The sequence below is a fragment of the Mollisia scopiformis genome (genome assembly GCF_001500285.1).
Source record: "Mollisia scopiformis unplaced genomic scaffold LY89scaffold_13, whole genome shotgun sequence".
Taxonomy (NCBI): domain Eukaryota; kingdom Fungi; phylum Ascomycota; class Leotiomycetes; order Helotiales; family Mollisiaceae; genus Mollisia; species Mollisia scopiformis.
In genome coordinates this window covers 1220311-1238173 of record NW_017263593.1, presented here as the reverse complement: position 1 = coordinate 1238173, position 17863 = coordinate 1220311, and the positions used below count along the sequence as shown (strand labels likewise).

At 47.4% G+C, this 17863-nt stretch overlaps 7 protein-coding genes across 7 annotated transcripts; 3 read left to right on the top strand and 4 right to left on the bottom strand.

Annotated features, from left to right (window-relative positions):
- Positions 1-67: 67 nt before the first annotated feature.
- On the top strand, positions 68-1233 carry LY89DRAFT_719271 (thymidylate synthase). The gene is made up of 2 exons (XM_018218484.1): positions 68-266; positions 319-1233. Exons 1-2 carry the CDS (start codon positions 112-114, stop codon positions 1160-1162), a joined length of 999 nt encoding a protein of 332 aa, XP_018070935.1. The 5' UTR covers positions 68-111; the 3' UTR covers positions 1163-1233.
- An 875-nt stretch (positions 1234-2108) lies between these two features.
- LY89DRAFT_685504 (uncharacterized protein) lies at positions 2109-4390 on the bottom strand. Its single transcript, XM_018215101.1, has 3 exons — positions 3725-4390; positions 3089-3636; positions 2109-3002 (listed from the first exon to the last, which is right to left on the bottom strand). The coding sequence occupies exons 1-3, from the start codon at positions 4036-4038 to the stop codon at positions 2308-2310; spliced, it is 1557 nt and encodes a 518-aa protein (XP_018070934.1). The 5' UTR covers positions 4039-4390; the 3' UTR covers positions 2109-2307.
- A 1529-nt stretch (positions 4391-5919) lies between these two features.
- On the top strand, positions 5920-6971 carry LY89DRAFT_87440 (uncharacterized protein). The gene is made up of 3 exons (XM_018223475.1): positions 5920-6652; positions 6715-6760; positions 6816-6971. The coding sequence occupies exon 1, from the start codon at positions 6070-6072 to the stop codon at positions 6646-6648; it is 579 nt and encodes a 192-aa protein (XP_018070933.1). The 5' UTR covers positions 5920-6069; the 3' UTR covers positions 6649-6652; positions 6715-6760; positions 6816-6971.
- A 205-nt stretch (positions 6972-7176) lies between these two features.
- On the top strand, positions 7177-8583 carry LY89DRAFT_697693 (uncharacterized protein; the record flags this gene model as incomplete). The annotated part of the gene is made up of 3 exons (XM_018216925.1): positions 7177-7203; positions 7269-8411; positions 8458-8583. 3 exons carry the CDS (start codon positions 7177-7179, stop codon positions 8581-8583), a joined length of 1296 nt encoding a protein of 431 aa, XP_018070932.1.
- A 134-nt stretch (positions 8584-8717) lies between these two features.
- LY89DRAFT_586669 (putative laccase) lies at positions 8718-10616 on the bottom strand (the record flags this gene model as incomplete). Its single annotated transcript, XM_018209381.1, has 4 exons — positions 8718-8869; positions 8931-10235; positions 10291-10342; positions 10422-10616. 4 exons carry the CDS (start codon positions 10614-10616, stop codon positions 8718-8720), a joined length of 1704 nt encoding a protein of 567 aa, XP_018070931.1.
- A 960-nt stretch (positions 10617-11576) lies between these two features.
- On the bottom strand, positions 11577-15524 carry LY89DRAFT_719267 (Arginase/deacetylase). Its single transcript, XM_018218483.1, has 2 exons — positions 12943-15524; positions 11577-12894 (listed from the first exon to the last, which is right to left on the bottom strand). Exons 1-2 carry the CDS (start codon positions 15409-15411, stop codon positions 11752-11754), a joined length of 3612 nt encoding a protein of 1203 aa, XP_018070930.1. The 5' UTR covers positions 15412-15524; the 3' UTR covers positions 11577-11751.
- Positions 15525-15718: 194 nt separating this feature from the next.
- LY89DRAFT_685500 (Queuine tRNA-ribosyltransferase) lies at positions 15719-17364 on the bottom strand. Its single transcript, XM_018215100.1, has 3 exons — positions 17098-17364; positions 16802-17052; positions 15719-16746 (listed from the first exon to the last, which is right to left on the bottom strand). The coding sequence occupies exons 1-3, from the start codon at positions 17155-17157 to the stop codon at positions 15831-15833; spliced, it is 1227 nt and encodes a 408-aa protein (XP_018070929.1). The 5' UTR covers positions 17158-17364; the 3' UTR covers positions 15719-15830.
- Positions 17365-17863: the final 499 nt, after the last annotated feature.

Below are 17863 nucleotides of genomic sequence, written 5' to 3'. Positions count from 1 at the left end.
GTCCATATATGGAAAAAGGTATGGCATCCCTGCTCATCGCGTCTTCAAAAATCACTCTACGCGTCTGGTACAATTGTTCCTCAACATTTGGTACAATCCAACAAAACAACCATGGCACCCTCAATTATGGAAACAGAACCTGCGCCTGACGTGTCATTGAAGGCTGAAGCCAAAGTTGCACAAAATGGAACTCTTAGACACGAAGAATACCAATACCTCGACCTCATTCGCGAGATCCTCGAGACTGGAGAACATAGACCAGACAGGTATCTTCCGCGAAGAAGGGGCTTCCAAACCATGCACTGACAGTTCCTACAGAACCGGCACTGGCACATACTCTTTGTTCGCTCCAAAGCCTCTCAAATTCTCCCTTTCCTCTTCGGACGGCACCCCGATCCTGCCCCTCCTCACGACAAAACGCGTCTTCCTGCGAGCTGTAATCGCAGAACTTCTCTGGTTCGTCTCGGGCTCTACATCTTCCCTGCCACTTGCAGAAGCTGGTATTAAGATTTGGGATGGCAATGGATCGCGAGAATACCTAGATTCAGTTGGACTCTCCCACCGAGCTGTCGGTGACTTGGGACCTGTCTATGGTTTCCAATGGCGACATTTTGGAGCGGAGTATGTCGATGCGCAAACGGATTATACAGGGAAAGGCGTGGACCAACTTGCAGAAGTTATTCACAAGCTAAAGCATAATCCTTATGATCGACGAATCATTCTCAGCGCATGGAATCCAAAGGACCTGAAACTTATGGCTCTACCTCCATGCCATATGTTCGCCCAATTCTATGTCTCATACCCGAAGCTAGAAAATGGAGAGAAGGGGCAAGGAAGACTTGATTGTCAGCTCTATCAGCGCAGTTGCGACATGGGACTTGGTGTTCCTTTCAATATTGCAAGCTATGCTTTGTTGACGCATATGTTGGCACATGTTTGCAACTTGATACCTGGGACTTTCACGCATACTATGGGAGATGCACATGTCTACATCGATCATGTAGATGCTCTCAAGGTCCAGTTGACCAGAGAACCTAGATCATTTCCCCAGCTGGAGATTGCAAGGGAGAAAGGCGGGAGTATTGATGGGTGGAAAGTCGAGGATTTTGTGGTTAAGGGGTACGAACCACACAAGGGGATTGCAATGAAGATGTCTGTGTAGATTAATGGGACAGGAGTATACGGGTTTGGATGCATGATGAATACGATTTATTGATACTTTTGCAACGGGAGTCCTCAGGTTTCCTCTGACTAACCATGTGCAAGCATTCGCCACTGCTGACTTATAGGTAATCATCAGAAGACAAGCTGCTACATATCTCCCTCCTCTTATCACCTACATGGCAAGCGCCGAATCTCCGGATATGATTTTCTTCTCATGAAGAGTATTCCAGCGTTTTTGTTTAGCAGAGTAGAATGGACGATTCTGTCTACGATAATTTATCCCCCTCGTGTACTAAAATCTTCTCTGATCATACCTTGGATCGACTTCCTACAGAGTTAGCCGAATGAGAGTTCCATTCCACCCTTGCATCAATGATCAAGTCTGAACTTGACGATTGTCGGTTATGTACTTTGATACCTTCGTCTAGCGATGTACTCAGAAAGCTTGTAGAGGGGATGAAAGACAATGCTGCGTCGACAGTGTTTCCTGGTACCGCACTCTGCAAGTATAAACTGGGCTTGTATTCTGGAGACAGCACATCTGCCTCGACAGATACAGGGATACACGTTTTGTTCTTTTCGATTGATTTTGGTCTCTTAGAGTCATCCACATTTACAGCATGTATCACACCAATTGTAGGATCTCTCCTCCCTTCTTCAAGCTCCTAGACTAAGTCATCTCCAGGAGTCTCGCTTAGTTCAAGACATGATCGGTCAACGAACAACTCCGGAGAACACAATCGCACAATCGACCTTGCAGCAAATCAAAGATTGGGTGTTTCATGTCTGATTAATCACCAAACATGCCGAGACAGCTGGATGCTTGTAACCTCAGAACGAAAATTGCTAACGTATTCGGCTCTGGATTCTTACTGTTTGATTGTTTGCAGGTGCGAATTCAATGGAGTGAATGAGACTTGATTGAGGATCTCATAGGGAGAAAGCCTCACTATATATACTACTAAAACGACTCTACAGATGATTTTGGCAAGAGCCCATACCCGACGATCGGTGAGGTAGGTATCCGACGCTATGGGTGGCAATGGGTGGCAAGCCATACACTAGAAAGTTATATGTAATTTGGGTGTAAGAAGGAACGTAAGTGCTTTTATCTGAGCACCAACCAGAAGTCCAACACTTACACTAACCTTTTGAGTGATTATATTCCTCCCAGAATACCTGATAATCAGAAATGAGATCCAAGACGCTACTGCGCAGTTTCAGATGAAGAATCGTAGCGGCGTAAGTCTTCACCTGCTTACGCCCCCTTCGTAGCCGATGAACCACAGTTGTAAGATTGCCATGAGGATGTTGCCCATGCCTCGGCAAATTTGCCCAACAGTGGATCACGTTCTGATCCAACTGTACGTGACTGCCCCAATTGCATGCCCAAATAATCTTAGGTTCTCCAGCATTGTTGTTGTATCGGAAGAGACAAGCATGCCCTTCGCCACCATTCCATATCTCCATAACCTCAAGTTTGGGCATGAAAGCAGCCGCCCGGGCTGCAGCTATTAGCAGCTTGTTGATCTTTCCACGCCCTATCTTTGGATGCAGCAAACGTGATGTTAGAGCCAGCTTTCGAAGATTCTCCCAGGGAATTACGTTCGAATTTTGTTCGTTGGCCGGCCAGAGGTTTGGGAAGAAATCTTTAGCATCTACAAGGAAGGCCGCAGACAAATTCTCGAGGTAACGGCTAGATTTTGAGAGGGCTCTGCCTAAAGAAGGATTTGCACGCTTGGTGGATCGTTCCGGGTGGAGAAGTTTGTTGAAGTCCTCGAATATGTATAGTTCCCGGAGAGTATTCGGCAGGTGCCATGAAATTAGACGTTTGTAGTCTGTAATAGTAAGTTAGTCGAAGTGCTGCCGACATGCATTTGTCTTCTTACGACAACATCTGGCAAAAAATGCGACTTCGACGTACCTTTCTCAAAGCTTGACTGCTGCTGTGGATCAACATCATGCCATGCTTCGTGACGGAACCACCGAAGGTTTGTGAAGGTCTCACGGAGGAGCTTGCCGAGGGAATTGGCCGCGATTTTCCGATAGAACTGTCGACGGATAAGTAGGCCTGTTATAATCTCGACCTTTGGGAACGCCTGGAAGAACGCGGAGAATTGAGGAAGGTTAGGGTTGATAGTCAATGTTCCCATTATTCTCTGTTTCGATTCCAAGCTTACATCGTCCCGACGGCCGTTAGCCCACCAATGATATGGGTCATTCAAGCTGTCAAGTCCAAGTTTGTCAGCCCGTAGCTTGTACCCTTCCCAATGTGTCTCCAAGTCCTTTTTTTCTTGGTACGGATAGTTGTGCTCGAGATGAAAGTCCCTAAATGCATGCTTAGAGTCGCTCGGGGAAAAGGCGCCAAGTTCCAATGTCAGCCCTTGTTGGCGACGACTCCCGGCGAATCCAGTCCACTTCGATAGGATAACTAACAAATTCCAGATAGCTGTGCTAAAGATATCGTTATTACTATTAAAGTTAGCGATAGCAGGATTGTGCGAGCAAATGAATAGTGCAATAATAAACCAAATCAAGGACCAGGCAATGTCATACTTACTTCCTGATTGTTCCGTAGTCTTCTTTTGATTTGCAGACTGTGCAATCGTAATCGTTAAGCCTGACACGAAGGAACAGGTGCTCGAGGTAATCTCGTCTTTGTTTGGTACTCATAACTTGTTCAAGGTCAGATATGCGCTCTTGGTCGAGAACAAGTCGCTGAAAGTTCCTCGGTTCGAAGACGGGTTGCCACTCCCGGCAGACGCTGGCATAGCCGGCGAGGGCGTACTGTTCGGATTTGAACCGGTAATCCTCTGCTACCATTTCGAGGATCATCGAGCGAATCTCAGCCGGCAAACTCCCCCAGCGCCCCATCGTGAAAAAACCTTCAGAAGGATTTCAGGGAGACTTTGAGGGGAAGTTGAACTTAAAGATCAAAACCAGTAAAGCAAGGATCAGCGTGTCTGTTGCAAGATACTGGGATACTGGAGAATTTCCTTGATTCATTATGAGGTGATGAACCCCTGCTATATATAATACTATCGATGCGTAGATTAGGATCGGTGCATGATATCATGACTACTTTAGTAGGGAGTCATAATGTAACCTTCCACCCTAATATGTTGACTTATGGTACGCTATGCCCTAGCTTACCACGAGCATTTGAAGGTGATTTACAACAGTGTCGGGTTCTTGGTGAGAAAGAATTCCAAACGTTTAAATAGAAATAGTGAGGTTTAGGAAAGAAATCACATATTGCGCTTAAAGTTTTCTTGGCCGTTCAAACATTTTTTTTCTGCGCCATGAGCTAACCTTACAGCCGATTGCATAACTCGTGACACTACGGCAAAATAAAAAAAGGGAACTTTTTTTTTAAAACTGTGACAGCGCTGATCTCTGTCCTGAGGCTCTGCGGCTGTTTCCACGTCACGTGACCTTATTCCTGTATATATAGCTCTGAGAGCCCCTTTTTGGGCTCTTCACCTTAGTATTCTAAGTGAAGACCGCTTCTGCCCTACATGCCGTTCCGTGTCCCGTCACAAAAACGTCCAAATCCTTAAAATAACTACCCCTTTTGTCACCGCGCCAGTTGTGCCGATTGTGACGGTTGCAGCTCAACCGCCCTGGTTAGGCCGGGAATGGTGGCGTTCCCGAGCTCAGAGCCTAATAGAGCCTAGCTCCTCACATGACATCCCCTTACCCTAGCATATATGTACATAGATCTCTCCCTCTCTCATTCTCTTTCTCTTCCTTAGCTTTAGATCCTAATTGAATAGCCCGACGAAGCGTCGCCACCTCACACCTTCGTCCCAGTGCTGTCACATTATCTAAAGCTCTTAACCCTACACGCCTAGGAAAGCAATTCAAAAATATTGTGACAGCATTGGGACGAAGATGTGAGGTGGCGACGCTTCGTCGGGCTATTCAATTAGGATCTAAAGCTAAGGAAGAGAAAGAGAATGAGAGAGGGAGAGATCTATGTACATATATGCTAGGGTAAGGGGATGTCATGTGAGGAGCTAGGCTCTATTAGGCTCTGAGCTCGGGAACGCCACCATTCCCGGCCTAACCAGGGCGGTTGAGCTGCAACCGTCACAATCGGCACAACTGGCGCTGTGACAACAATTAAACTTGCACCTATTTAAAAAGTAAAGAAATTAACTCAAATAAAGTTTATTTACAAAACTACTAATTTAGATTTAATGTTTAAAGCATTGTGGTTGCGCAATAAAGAGGTGGCATTCTGAGATTCTTCACGATTCACCAAAAAAAATTCGGTTGATTTTTGCCGTGGTGTCACTAGTTATGCAATCGGCTGTATTACATTCCACTACGATTTTTTGGGTCCATTACCCAAAACAACCTACTCAGAATGCGCGGCCTGGGTCCAGGAATGTACCACGAGTTATTGCCCAAAACTAGCCCTAAGGAACGCATCGAGAGCCTTGCAGCTCTTGCCACGAGAAAGCTTATTATTAGTACAGTATGTAACTTCAAGCCGGTCGGCGGGAATACGCGCTACGGCTAAAATAGGCAATGGCGTACCATCTTTGTTGACCTGCCTGACAACCCACGTACGACAACGCCATGCGACGCAGCGCAACGGGAACTGAGATATCGTCAGAAATCGTCGATTTCCAATGGCGTTTCCCGGAAACACATTACTTTTACGGAGAATCACCCCATCCAAAGATCCCCTATAGTTATTTATAATCTGGGCTGCGACTACTTACTTTCGCGGCTACCGTCTGTTCCCGGTGCCAGAACGAGTAACCCAAACTGGAGCAAAAACTTGCTCCAGATGAGAAGCCAGTTTCTCCAGTCAGACTTTCTGGGTTGCATTAAGAATGCCGCCAGCCAAGTGGCGAAGACGTTTCTTATCAAAAATAATTCATTCCTGCTTTCATGTGTTTTCCGGTCGCTCTTGACGGGCTTTTCACCCATGCCGCAAGCTGGGCATGTAAGGTGGCAGTTGCCCAGGTCCAGATGGTCCTTCTCCTCCATACCATGAGCAAGTGCAAGTACGACCATGGGCAAGGAACTCTGCCATCTGAAAGTCCGGTTTCCCTTTCAAGAAAACATAACAACAACAACAACAACAAAAACAACAACAACGGCGACGACGACGACGATAAAATGCCTCGCCGAAGCCGCCGATTGGAGATCGCTGCTGCCCGTCGGCTCGTCGCCGCCGCTCCTACGGCGCGTGCCCGCCGCGCTGCAACCCGTTTTGTGCGGCGCCTGCAGCTGCAACCAGAGCAGCAGCACCGGCTCCGGGTGGTCCGCCCTCGGGAAGAAGAGGAAGAAGAGGAAGAAGAGGAAGAGGAAGAGGAAGAGGAAGAGGAAGAGGAGGAAGAGGAGGGAGAGGAGGATGATGATTGGTCGTGGCATGGTGAAGAGGAGGAAGAAGAAGAAGTGGATAGTGGGGCTGGCGAGCCTTCCTATATCCCACCAGATGCGGAATATCTTTATGAAGAAGATTAGTTTTGTAAGTTATCCTGTCCGCTTGACTTCTACATATAGGGCCGAACCTAATTGATTGTTTTGTAGTAGACTTGGCTGTTGGAGAGAAGCTAATTATTCTTAATCCCTAATAGTCAGCTTTGTCCAGCCCTCATTTCTTATTTCACAAGCTGTTAACAAAGATCCAGGAGCGGCCTGATTTGAGCACACTTACAAAATATTTTTATCCCGTCCTACGACGCCGGCCTCCCCGTGGCGGTCGGGGGATACCCTCTGGAAAGCCATTGCCAAAGGGGCTAACAGGCATCAACCATCAACGAGACAAGAGAATCGAACTTCTGGTCCATCGCTTTATCAAGGAATAAACCCAGAAAATGGTTTCATAGTCGAAATTGTATTGGAGCTGCATCGAAACGAGACACATCACGTGAAAAGGCCTAGACCTCATACGTCATGCTTTAGAAACTTGGAAACGAATTTGGGATCAGCTTAGAAAATAGAATACTCCCTTGATTCTTGGCTGCCAAGACAGATAAACAGCACCGAAATATGTCTCACATACCCGATGAACATAAAGTCCAAAGGCTCGTCGAGCAATCTCCCCCTCACCTCCACAACTAACAAATCTCAGGACCGGAGAGTGGCTACCTCAAGACCACAGAATTCACAAACAATGGCTTCAAGATACTGTCAAACATGTAGACAAGAATCCAAAGGCTTTGCACCCGGTTCTCGAAGAATTCAAGGAAATGATCGAAAAAGACACAAGACTTTTCATGCTATTGAATTCCATGTTCGAGCAGATACCTCATAAAAAGCAGTATGCCAAGGACCCAGCAGGTGAACGTCAGATCCGTGACTATCACCACATGCTTCAAGTCATGAATCATCTTCTCACTACGCCTCCTTCCTGGAGTGACCGGGAGTTTGGAGCTGGAGTCGTCGGCCTACCCTTCTTTGCCATCTTCGACTGGCCCATGGCGACCCCTTCTGGTTTCGCCGTCTTTCAAGACCCGAAAGTCAATTCCATGTTGAAGAAAGTCCTCCATGTTTGGGGTGAATTCCTCCAAACTCCCGAGTCAGCCAAAGTTCTTGATAATAGTTCCAGCGGCTGGTTTGGTGACAGCGGACTCAAGGACTTGCAGACTGCAGCCAATTCAGCAGCAGGCACATCTCATACATTTGAGGATATGTTCATTTGCGATTCCAACGACAAATATCGTGGCTTCAATTCCTGGGATAACTTCTTTACTCGGCATTTCAAGGAAGGAATTCGACCTATCGCTTCTCCTGACGACGACAATGTCATCGCAAATGTATGCGAATCCAAGCCGTATAAAGTGGCACACGATGTTAAAGCCCATGAGAAATTCTGGATCAAGGGTCAACCATACTCCGTGCGCAACATGCTAGCTCACGATGAATTAGCCGATCAATTCGTCGGCGGCACAATCTACCAAGCATTCCTGTCTGCTCTTAGCTATCATCGATGGCACGCCCCTGTGAGCGGCAAGATCGTCAAGCAATATGTCGTTGACGGAACCTACTTTTCCGAGCCACCCTTTACAAGCTTCGAAGCAAGTGACGATAAGAAATCGGGAGGCGAGAATGTGGGACAGGAATACTTGAGCGCTATGGCTGCGAGGGGACTAATCTTCATTGAGGCTGATAATTCGGCAATTGGATTGATGTGTGTCATTCCAATTGGCATGGTGGAAGTTAGTACTGTTGATATTGTGGTGAAAGAAGGGCAGCATGTCAAAAAGGGAGATGAGCTGGGAATGGTGAGCCGAAGTCCTGAGAGCTGACGCAATGTGCTAATGAGAATAGTTCCACTTTGGAGGCTCGACTCATTGCGTGTTGTTCAGAAAGGGAGTCAAGTTGGAAGGCTTCCCAGAGCCAGGCAGAAAGAATAATGTACCTGTGAGAAGCGAACTTTGTCGTGTCTCAAAATGAGGATATGCGGGGCGCTATGCAGAGAACAAGTAACTCAAAAAGCAATGGACATCTGAGGCACCTGCTTTGAAGGATTAGAAGCAACGAAGAATTGAGACAGATTGAAGTAACCCAAGATATCTATGGCGCGAAGTCTAATCAGTAGTCCCAGCAAAATGTACAACGTGCGGATCATGTGTGCTGTTCCCATTCACACTTCCACTATACTCTAAATACCCTTGGATATGCTCCATAGGTACTTTAATGATCTCCGAGTCTTTACCCATAACCCACACAGTTTGCATACCTGTCGAAACGTCAGTGAGATCTGTATCGAACAGGCACACAGCCAACATGGATGCACTCACCCATAACCATATGCTGCAAGATATGACAGTGAATCATCCACACCCCTGGTTCCGTGACCCTCAATCTCCAAGCCCTCCACCCCATATCAATCCCCGGCGTAGTTTTCTCCGCATACTTATACAACATCGTTGTATCTCTCCGCGCCAAACTCAACCCCTTAATCTTGTCCTCATTAGCAACCGGATCATACGTCCCATTCCCCGAGCCCAGATCATAATAATGCGCTCCATGTGCGTGAAAAGGATGTACATCCACGCTCCCAACATCCGATCCAGTGTTTTGGATTATGATCTCGATGACTTCGCCCAGGGCAGCGGGAAACACCCGGGTGATGGGATCAATACCATGATTCAAGTTTGCGCGGTCCAAAGACGGGAATTCTAAGCTGTCCTTCTTGTAGAGGGAGACAAGGTACGGCTCTTTAGGGAAGGACTCGATCCAGGGACTGTCGTCTTGGGCCCACATTATGGAGCCGTTGCCGATGATTTGGTGGGTCCGAATAGTTATTCGGCGGGTGACTTCTGAGGTTAGAGGAAAGTCTGGATTGGGGAACAGAGAAAGGAGTTTGTAATCGAGCCATCCAAAGGTGTTTGTTGGAAGTGTAAGAGGTGGTTGTTGGGGTAGGGAGAGGCGAGGTTCAATTGGGCGTGGCACTCTTTTCGAGCTGGTGAGTTTGTAGTCCAAGATTGCGTAGGAGCGAGTGAGTGATGGACGATCTCGAGTCTCTATCTGCATGAAAAACTGGGATTTTGTCAAGTCGCTTCGTCGTTTCGTCTTAAAGAGAACACTAAATCTCTGGCCACTTCCAATCTGGAGGTAGGAAATGTTGACTGGCTTAACGTAGTTGCCATCCGCCTCGATCAGAATCATATCCCCGTGATCTTCGAAACCGAGAGTCACGAAAGACAAAGCTGTGCCCCCAATAAATCTAAAGCGATAAGTCTTTTCTGGTTCAACGCTGATTGTGGCGAGGTCGCAGCCAGGAGACTCAGTACTCTCATGAAGTTGCCCTTGCCCGTTGACAAGAACATTGGCCGTCTCGCCACTCCACTGAAATGGATTCCCAACTAGACCGGCTTCGATTTCGTTGTCCGACTTCTCGAAGATATCTGACAATGCGATAATCCTCTCGTCGTCATATTGATAGGGCGGCTTCCCAGCATCTTCGACAATAAGTGGTCCTGCTGCAGTAACGGCTTGAAATCCTATGTGGGAATGATAGAAGTAAGTCCCTGCTGTTCCTATTCCAATGTCTAGCTCGTAGTCAAAGAAGTGGTTCGGAGGAATAGGCCATTGCGATGCTCCTGTTACGGTCAGATATACGAGTAGTGCCAAAAGAAAACAGCGAAATCAACTCACCAGGAGTGCCGTCGGAAAATGGAGAAGCTGCCATGCTTAATCCATGCCAGTGCTGTTCAAGCAATCAGTTAATCAAATAGTTCTAATCAAGGGGAGGAAGGTGGGGAAGAGAAGCGGGGGGACCCGAGCACCATTGTCAAATTATTATTGTCCATATCATTAAACACTCTTATCCAATAAACATTCCCCTCAGTCAGCCGCAATTCAGGCCCTGGTGTCGACCCATTAATAACGATGACTTCATTCTTCGTAATGCACGATTGAGTGAAAGCTTGCTCAGTAACACGCAGAATGAAATCTGGAGAGAATGATGAATCGTGTCTCATGGGCGCCGTAGCATTCGCGACAGCCTTTTCTGTTGATGAGATCAGGGAAACGAATGTACTGAGTTTGAGGTTCAGCCCAGCACTCAGATAGGTATAGATAAGAATGAACAGCAGCGGCAGACTCCATAACAGCAATTTTGGAAAGGAAAAGAAAGTGGAGGAGAGCAGAGGCTTAGCCATCATGAACGGCAAACTTGCTCTGTATGGAAAATGGGAAATATAATTGTGTACGAGCTTGATGCGACGGACATCGTAGGTTTATGGTTTATCAAATCAAGTTTCGGTTGACGGTGGATCAGCCGCTAGATCTCTTTCGCTCTAGTGATGGTGACGAATCCTGACGATTATCTCCTCTATTAACGCTCTACACTCGAGGGACATAACTCTATATATATGAAAAAACCCATCACAAACCTTTTCGGATTCGGTGCTCATATTTCCATCGTTCTTTTCATGTTCCTACTACCCAAATATCCTCGATGTCTGTGGAGCAGGTCTTATCGCTGGACTAGAAGCCCCTGAATTAAGCGAGGTCGCCGTACGGAACTTTCAGATTTCGACACCAGGTTGTGAGTTCATGCCTAAGAGGTGTTCGACTTCAGTACCGCTTTTCAAGGACAGAGAACGGGTAAAGAAGTGGTCCTGGTGTGTCTGAGTGTCGTCAGAGATCTGCCAGCGAGAGTGTGAGTTTTAGTGTTTCAGAGGAGTAAGATCTTACATTGTTCCGGAAAGACCACAACATTCTGTTTAAAATCGCGCTAAGATTCAAGCTTTTTGGTTCAGTTTGCTTGCTTCTTCTGCGCATAATAGCCCAATCAGTTGTCGGAACAGGGAAGCTCATCATATGCTGTCTTTTTCGTCACTGTGACTTTCAGTAATGTCAGATCAATTTCTACCTATCACTTATTTCTCAAATCAATCATGAACCAGAGACCAAAATTACAAAAGTAACTTTAATTGACTAAAGGGTATCATAAAAGACATACTAACACATCGCCCATTACACGTACAGTACGTACACACTTTTACACCAAGGAAACCAAAACAGTAATCCCAAAATATTCGTACACAGCTTTACAGCAACCCAGCCCATCCGTCTTATCATACAGTAAGGAAAGTGTCACTTCGAAGTTGATCAGTAATTGCCAAGAGGTCTCTTTGCTTCCGGCGTTTCGGGCACAGCCCAAATATCAACCTCTTTCTCTTCCTCCTTTCCCTTTCCCTTGCCATCCTCGGTAGCGTCCTTCTTAATCTCTCCATTTGTTCGAGGGTTCAAACCGAATGGAATAGCGCTCGTGCTCGTAAAAACAGGCAGATCACCTCTCTTCACAGGCGAAGGAGTATTTGTATTTGGTGGGAGCCAGTGAAGATGCTGTTGCTGGGTTACAGGATTGGGCGTTGGTCCTTCAGGTTGGTAGGGAATGAAGTTGTCGGATGGAGGAGCGGAATATATTGGAGCAATGAATTCAGGGGCGGGAGTGATGGGAGAATATTGAGGTGCGGCTGGGGAGCTCGATGGAAGTGGAACCTCGGATGCTTGGAGTGCTGGAGCGACGGCTGGTAATGAAGGTTGAGGTGTAGAAGGCGTTGGTGCAAGTACTTGCTCGACTGGCTGCTCAGTAGTCGTGCCATTGGCGGACGAAGGCACAGCTTCTGATACTGGTACTGGCTTCATCCCTGGCAGGATTGGTGGTTGATCCGTTACCTTTCCCTCAGCCGGACGGGGCTTGACAGCTTTTCCAGCGGTCGATTTTACAGGTGCTGGTTTAGCAGCTTGCTTTGCTTCTCTCTGGGCCTTCGTAGTCAAACTGATCTTGACCTTCTTCATGCCGGACGTCAGACTATCCATATCCGAACCCTGAGAGTCCGGGATCTCTGTAGTGGGTAGCACAACACTACTAGATCTTGAAGTTGGTTGGACAGAGCCCGACGGACCAGGAACAGCATTGGTCTCATTCAATGGTGACTTCTTTCGAACTCGAGAAGTCTTTGGGGCTTCACCACGTGCTACAGCTGGGGCCCGAGTTTTCTTCATAGCAATAGGAGGAATAGAACCACCTCTGCTGCTCATGGATGTATCAGGTCGTGTACTTTGTGCAGTCCCAGGTCTTGAGGCTCCCACTGGCCCAGATCCAGAAGAAGCTCTGTGTCCATTTTGTCGAGGCACCTCTGATGTGACGGAACCTGCATTGGAGGAAAGACTCAGCCGACGATTGGACTGCGTAGTTCCCTTAGCATAGCTCGGCTCTGGCATTGGAGTTGTGCTTCTTGATACGGCCTGAGACAGATTAGCATCAATGACTTCTCCATCAGAAATCGAACACACCTTTTCAGCAGCTATGACTGCGGCACCAGCAACAGTTTTTCGACGATTAGCCTTAGTAGCTGGCTTCTCATCTTCCTCAATAGTCTCAGCTAAGGCCCTAGGCTTTCTTGTTCTCAAAGCCATTCTACCTGAACCTTCTGTGGGTTCTGGAGCAGCGGATGTAGGCGGCGTGAGAATAGATTGTCGGTCACGTCTGACCCGTGTAGCTTCAGCTGAAAGGTCCTCTGGCCTGCAGCTCATAGTCTGTCTATCAATTGGAATCAACAACTTACTCAATTCATGAGCAGCAACAGTCCAATCCACTTCAGGTGGTGGCGGCGACGGAGCTCGTGAAACTGGTTTTGGCGATCCATTGGATATCCCCATTCTGGAGACAGTCCTACGAGCTTCCGGAGATGTGACCTTTGCAATAAACGACTGAGTCGGCGATGAATACGTCGGAGCAGTTGCATCTCTAGGCTTCTTTGGTTCCACCATAGGTGTAGGACGAATCAAAGCATCAAGCTGCTCAAGGCGTGGAACCGACCACCACAATTTATCATAAGTCTGCGTTCCAACAGTGACGTCCTCTTTTGCAAAGACACCTTCGAAGGTGTTGATCTTTTGGCCCATCTCGTAGCCAAGTCCATTCGGGCTAAGTTCTTTCTTGATAATGATTGGGTCACCAGCCGACATGCCGCTCAGATGGCTTAGTACACCAGTGCATAGAGCGCGATCACTATATCCGCCTTCAAGAACGCTGATGATTCTACCGTCACAAGCATTGCCTTCTTCTGCTGCAAGCTTGACCACATCTCGTGTCAGGCGAGCGTAGAACTCAGTTGGTACATTGACTTTGTGTCTTTGCATTCCAGAGCTTTCCCATTCACTAGCATCGAATCCAGCCGACAGGAAAATAGCTCCCTTTGGTTTTGGTCCATTGGGAATCATTCTTAAGCGGTCTGTCTGAGCTCTCAAATAGTTTCTCGTCTTCTCTAAAAGGATAGAGTATTTGGTCTCGTACAGCTGCCAGAATTCTATTTCACTCTTCCACGGTTGCAAATGAACGTTCCAAATGCTTTGGCCATGTGCATTCTCAATGCAAAGGCTAGCGTTCTTCACCTTCTCTTCATCACCCATCTCGCATGGATATGAGTTGATATCGTGAAGACTGAAATAGCCAATTGATGTCTTCTTCCATTGGGCAGCATTCTTGGCGGCACCGATAGCTCGTTTGTTCGCATCCCATGCAATAGCTTGCGATCCATCGCCGTGGTGAAGATCGAAATCGATAATGGCAGCATGGGTCAAGCCATGAGTGAGAGCGGCATGAGATATTCCAACATGAACATTGTTTAGCCAACAAAAGCCAGATGGATAGCTTGCTGAGCAATGATGTCCTGGTGGTCTGATCGCAACGAAAGTCCTATGTGGTCCTTTTCCGCTTGCAGCGCCTTGGAATACAGCATCCACACCATCACAAACAGCCCCTAATGCTCCCTCCATAGCGTCCAAGGACTCCGCACAAAGATACAAGTCTCCTTCATGTAGCTTTGCAACTTCTTGGTCTGGACTGCGAACCATATCTGGGCGTACCAGTTCTTTCCCATTCATAGCCAGCCTAGATTCAGCATTGTCGCACATAATCTTCAGCTCCTCCATCCACTTCATTCCATGTACGTTCGTCACAGCTTGTGATCCCAGCGCCAGTCGCCGTGTAGTCTTGCAAATTCGGAAGGGTATAGTAGGAATCGAGGAGGCATCCTTATCTGGGTGCAGGGGATATTGCCCCTCAGCATGCCGCTCTCCGAGTCGTACATAGGCCACTGACAGACCAAGGATACTTGCATGAATTCGCTCGGGTCTCTCGACTATGGTGCTTAAGGAAGCCTTCGATGTTCGTGGTCTGGAATAACGGTGCCCATAACAAGAATCATGTAGAATCACCACCGTGTCTGCGCTCCTAGCTTCGTCTTCTTTCTCGTGGATATCCAACTCAGTCCTGAAGTGGTTACTCGCGATCGATTCCGCAGTATGTCGCGGAGGGGCAGGCATTGGATCTTCGATCTCTGATAGGGGTGACTTGCCAACCATTGCGGAAGCGTTTGCGAATTGCGCTGAAGATGAGCGTCGAGACGGCGTTGTTCTTGAAGGTGTAACTCCTCCAACACCATGCAAAGAATTCAATGAGGCTTTCCGAAGTAGTGTTGGAGTTGACGAACGCGATCGTTGGCTCATGGAGCTGGGAGAACGATGGAGGGGACTTCGTGGTGGTAATCGTCCATTTGGCGAAGCACTGGAGCTATCTTGTCGTCCCAATGTCCGTCCTGGGTGGGGTGATTGAGGCGATGATGGCAAAGCAGTAGCAGAAGCTGCAGAGATTGAAAGTCGTTTCAGTGACTGCGCGAAGGTTGAATCGTAGTTGTTTATTGACGACGGCAATGGTGCAGTTTCTCTGGACATATTATTGTCCGAAATGTGTTGGGACATCGTGACTTCGAGCTCCAATGAGCCCAACCCTCACTGTTGTTATCGATGAAGAGAAATTTGATTATCTTGCAATGTTCACGATGCAGCCAGCAAATGACGTTGATGATGGTAAGTTTATTGGAGACCATAAATCTACGCGTGCGCGCGCTGCAGCTGCAACTCAACCCCCTGTATGTTCAGCCTTATGTGGCACGATATCACGTATCTAAACACTGAAAAGTGTTCGAGACATCGTCTTGAATTTTTGTGATCGAATGCTTTCGGATTAAAGTATCACTCATTTGAAATGAAAATGTACATTCTTCAGTGACTGATCAAATACTTACATTTGCCAGCTAAATCCGGAGCCATTTCAGATCATAACATCATTTCCGGGGGTATCTAAGTCTAATTTTCTACTTATTCTCTGCTCACTTTCCTCAGTCCTCCATCAAATCTACTCCCACAGTCAGTAATGCCTCTACTGCCCAGTCAGGGTATTTCGATTTGTCTCCTCCATGTTTATCAAAGAAGAACTGCTTCAAGAAAGTAGGAAATCTATCCTCCATGATAGCTTGTCGAACACTTCTCATAAGAGCCAATTGATACCACACGTTGTGTATTGTAAGCAAATGAGCTCCAACTGTTTCCTTTGCTGCAACGTGATGTACAAATGCCCTTGTGACTCCGAGACTTCCCTCACCTGTACGACAGCATATGCAGCCGCAACCTTCCTCAACAGGTCCAAAGTCATTCGCGTAGCTAGCATGCCGTAGATTCAGCATGCCATATTTTGTGATGGCATTTCCGAATCTTGCTGTTCTGGTAGGCCATACACAGTCAAACATATCGGCACCTAGAGCAACGCTAACCACGAGGTCTTCTGGATATCCGATACCCATCACATATCTTGGTTTCAGTTCTGGCAGCAGGCTTGTACATGTGTTCACCACACGGCAGTAGTCTGCCTTTGCCTCACCACCACTTAACCCACCAATCGCGATTCCAGGTGTATCTCGGGCCACCATTTCTTCGCAGCATTGCTTTCTCATCTCGAGATCAAGACCACCTTGTATAATGCAGAAGAGGTTCTGCCTTGTCGGATTCGCATGTGCAGCTATGCACCGGTCCAGCCATCGAACACTTCGTTCCATAGCTTCCCGCATTCGTTTCGTGTCCGGCGAGGTTGTTACTAGGACGTCGTCGAGTTGCATGATTATATCACTTCCTATTGCATTCTGCAGAGCAATAGAGTGTTCGGGAGTAAGGAGCATCGGTGTTCCATCGTGTGGACTAAGGAATCGCACGCCCTCTTCCGTAATATTCGCAAGTTTCAATAGACTGACCATCTGAAAGCTATTTCCATGAAGATTAGTGAACGTTTCCAGATCCGAGAAAGTAGACAGCATACCCTCCGCTATCTGTCAAGATATTGTGATTCCATCCCTGCAGCTTATGCGCGCCACCGACTTTCTCCAACACTTCTTGCCCAGGCTTGAGTCCCAGGTGATATGTGTTATTCAGACATAATCTGCAACCTGTCTCTTCCAATTGTTGCGGCGTCAATCCCTTCAGTGAAGCCTGCGTCGCAACTGGCATGAACAGTGGTAGCTGGACCGGTCCGCGAGGCAGTTCGAGAAGTGCGGCACGAGCTTTGGTGGTCTGGATGCGTAAGAATTATGCGGTCAAACAGATGTTGAGGCTTACTGAGCAGCGAGCTATCAGTTCAAAGGTCAACGCCGATGGCATAGAAGCTGGTGATACCATGGCTAGGATGATTCAAGGAGAGTGGTGGGGCTTGCCCAGAGGATGAGGAAACAGTTTCGAGTACGAGATGGAAGTTTATTCTGCCACTAGGCACGAGACAACACGGAGACAAGACTTCTCCGCTTTTGACAGTCCAAGGACCAAGATAAATGTCAGGAAGCTTGGAGATGCTTCAACGAGAGTTTAATCCTCAAGTCCAGAGACAATATCTATGTTCTACGGAGGTAGACGATTATTCGGACAAGGAATACCGGTCCAATTTTGGAGACCCTGAAGGCGGTGTGCACTGAATAGTAGGCGCCTCCGTATCGGTATCAAGCCCCCTTATCGTCTTCGAAGAACAACTCATCCTCACTCACAACAACCAACAACCAGGATCCCCCCTTTTCACATACTAGCCCTCAATTTCACGAGCGCGTCTGTGTTGGTCTGTCTCTGCATATCCTTGAAGAGACACGGCAGGCGTAATCAAGCTGCTCCAATACAATTCTTCACGCTTAATTGAGACGACCGTTTATTCTCAAAATCAGGCCATTATGACTGCAAGCGGTGCTGAGCCTTCTGAACGCCAGGATTGCCACGCTCTGAGCTGAGGTTCTCTCAAGGATATCCTCTCCACTCCCAGATCTGGAATGGAATCCAGGCGGATAAATTGGATCCTTTTCATCAGATTTGGTATTTTCGATGTTTCTTATTATCGCGTTGA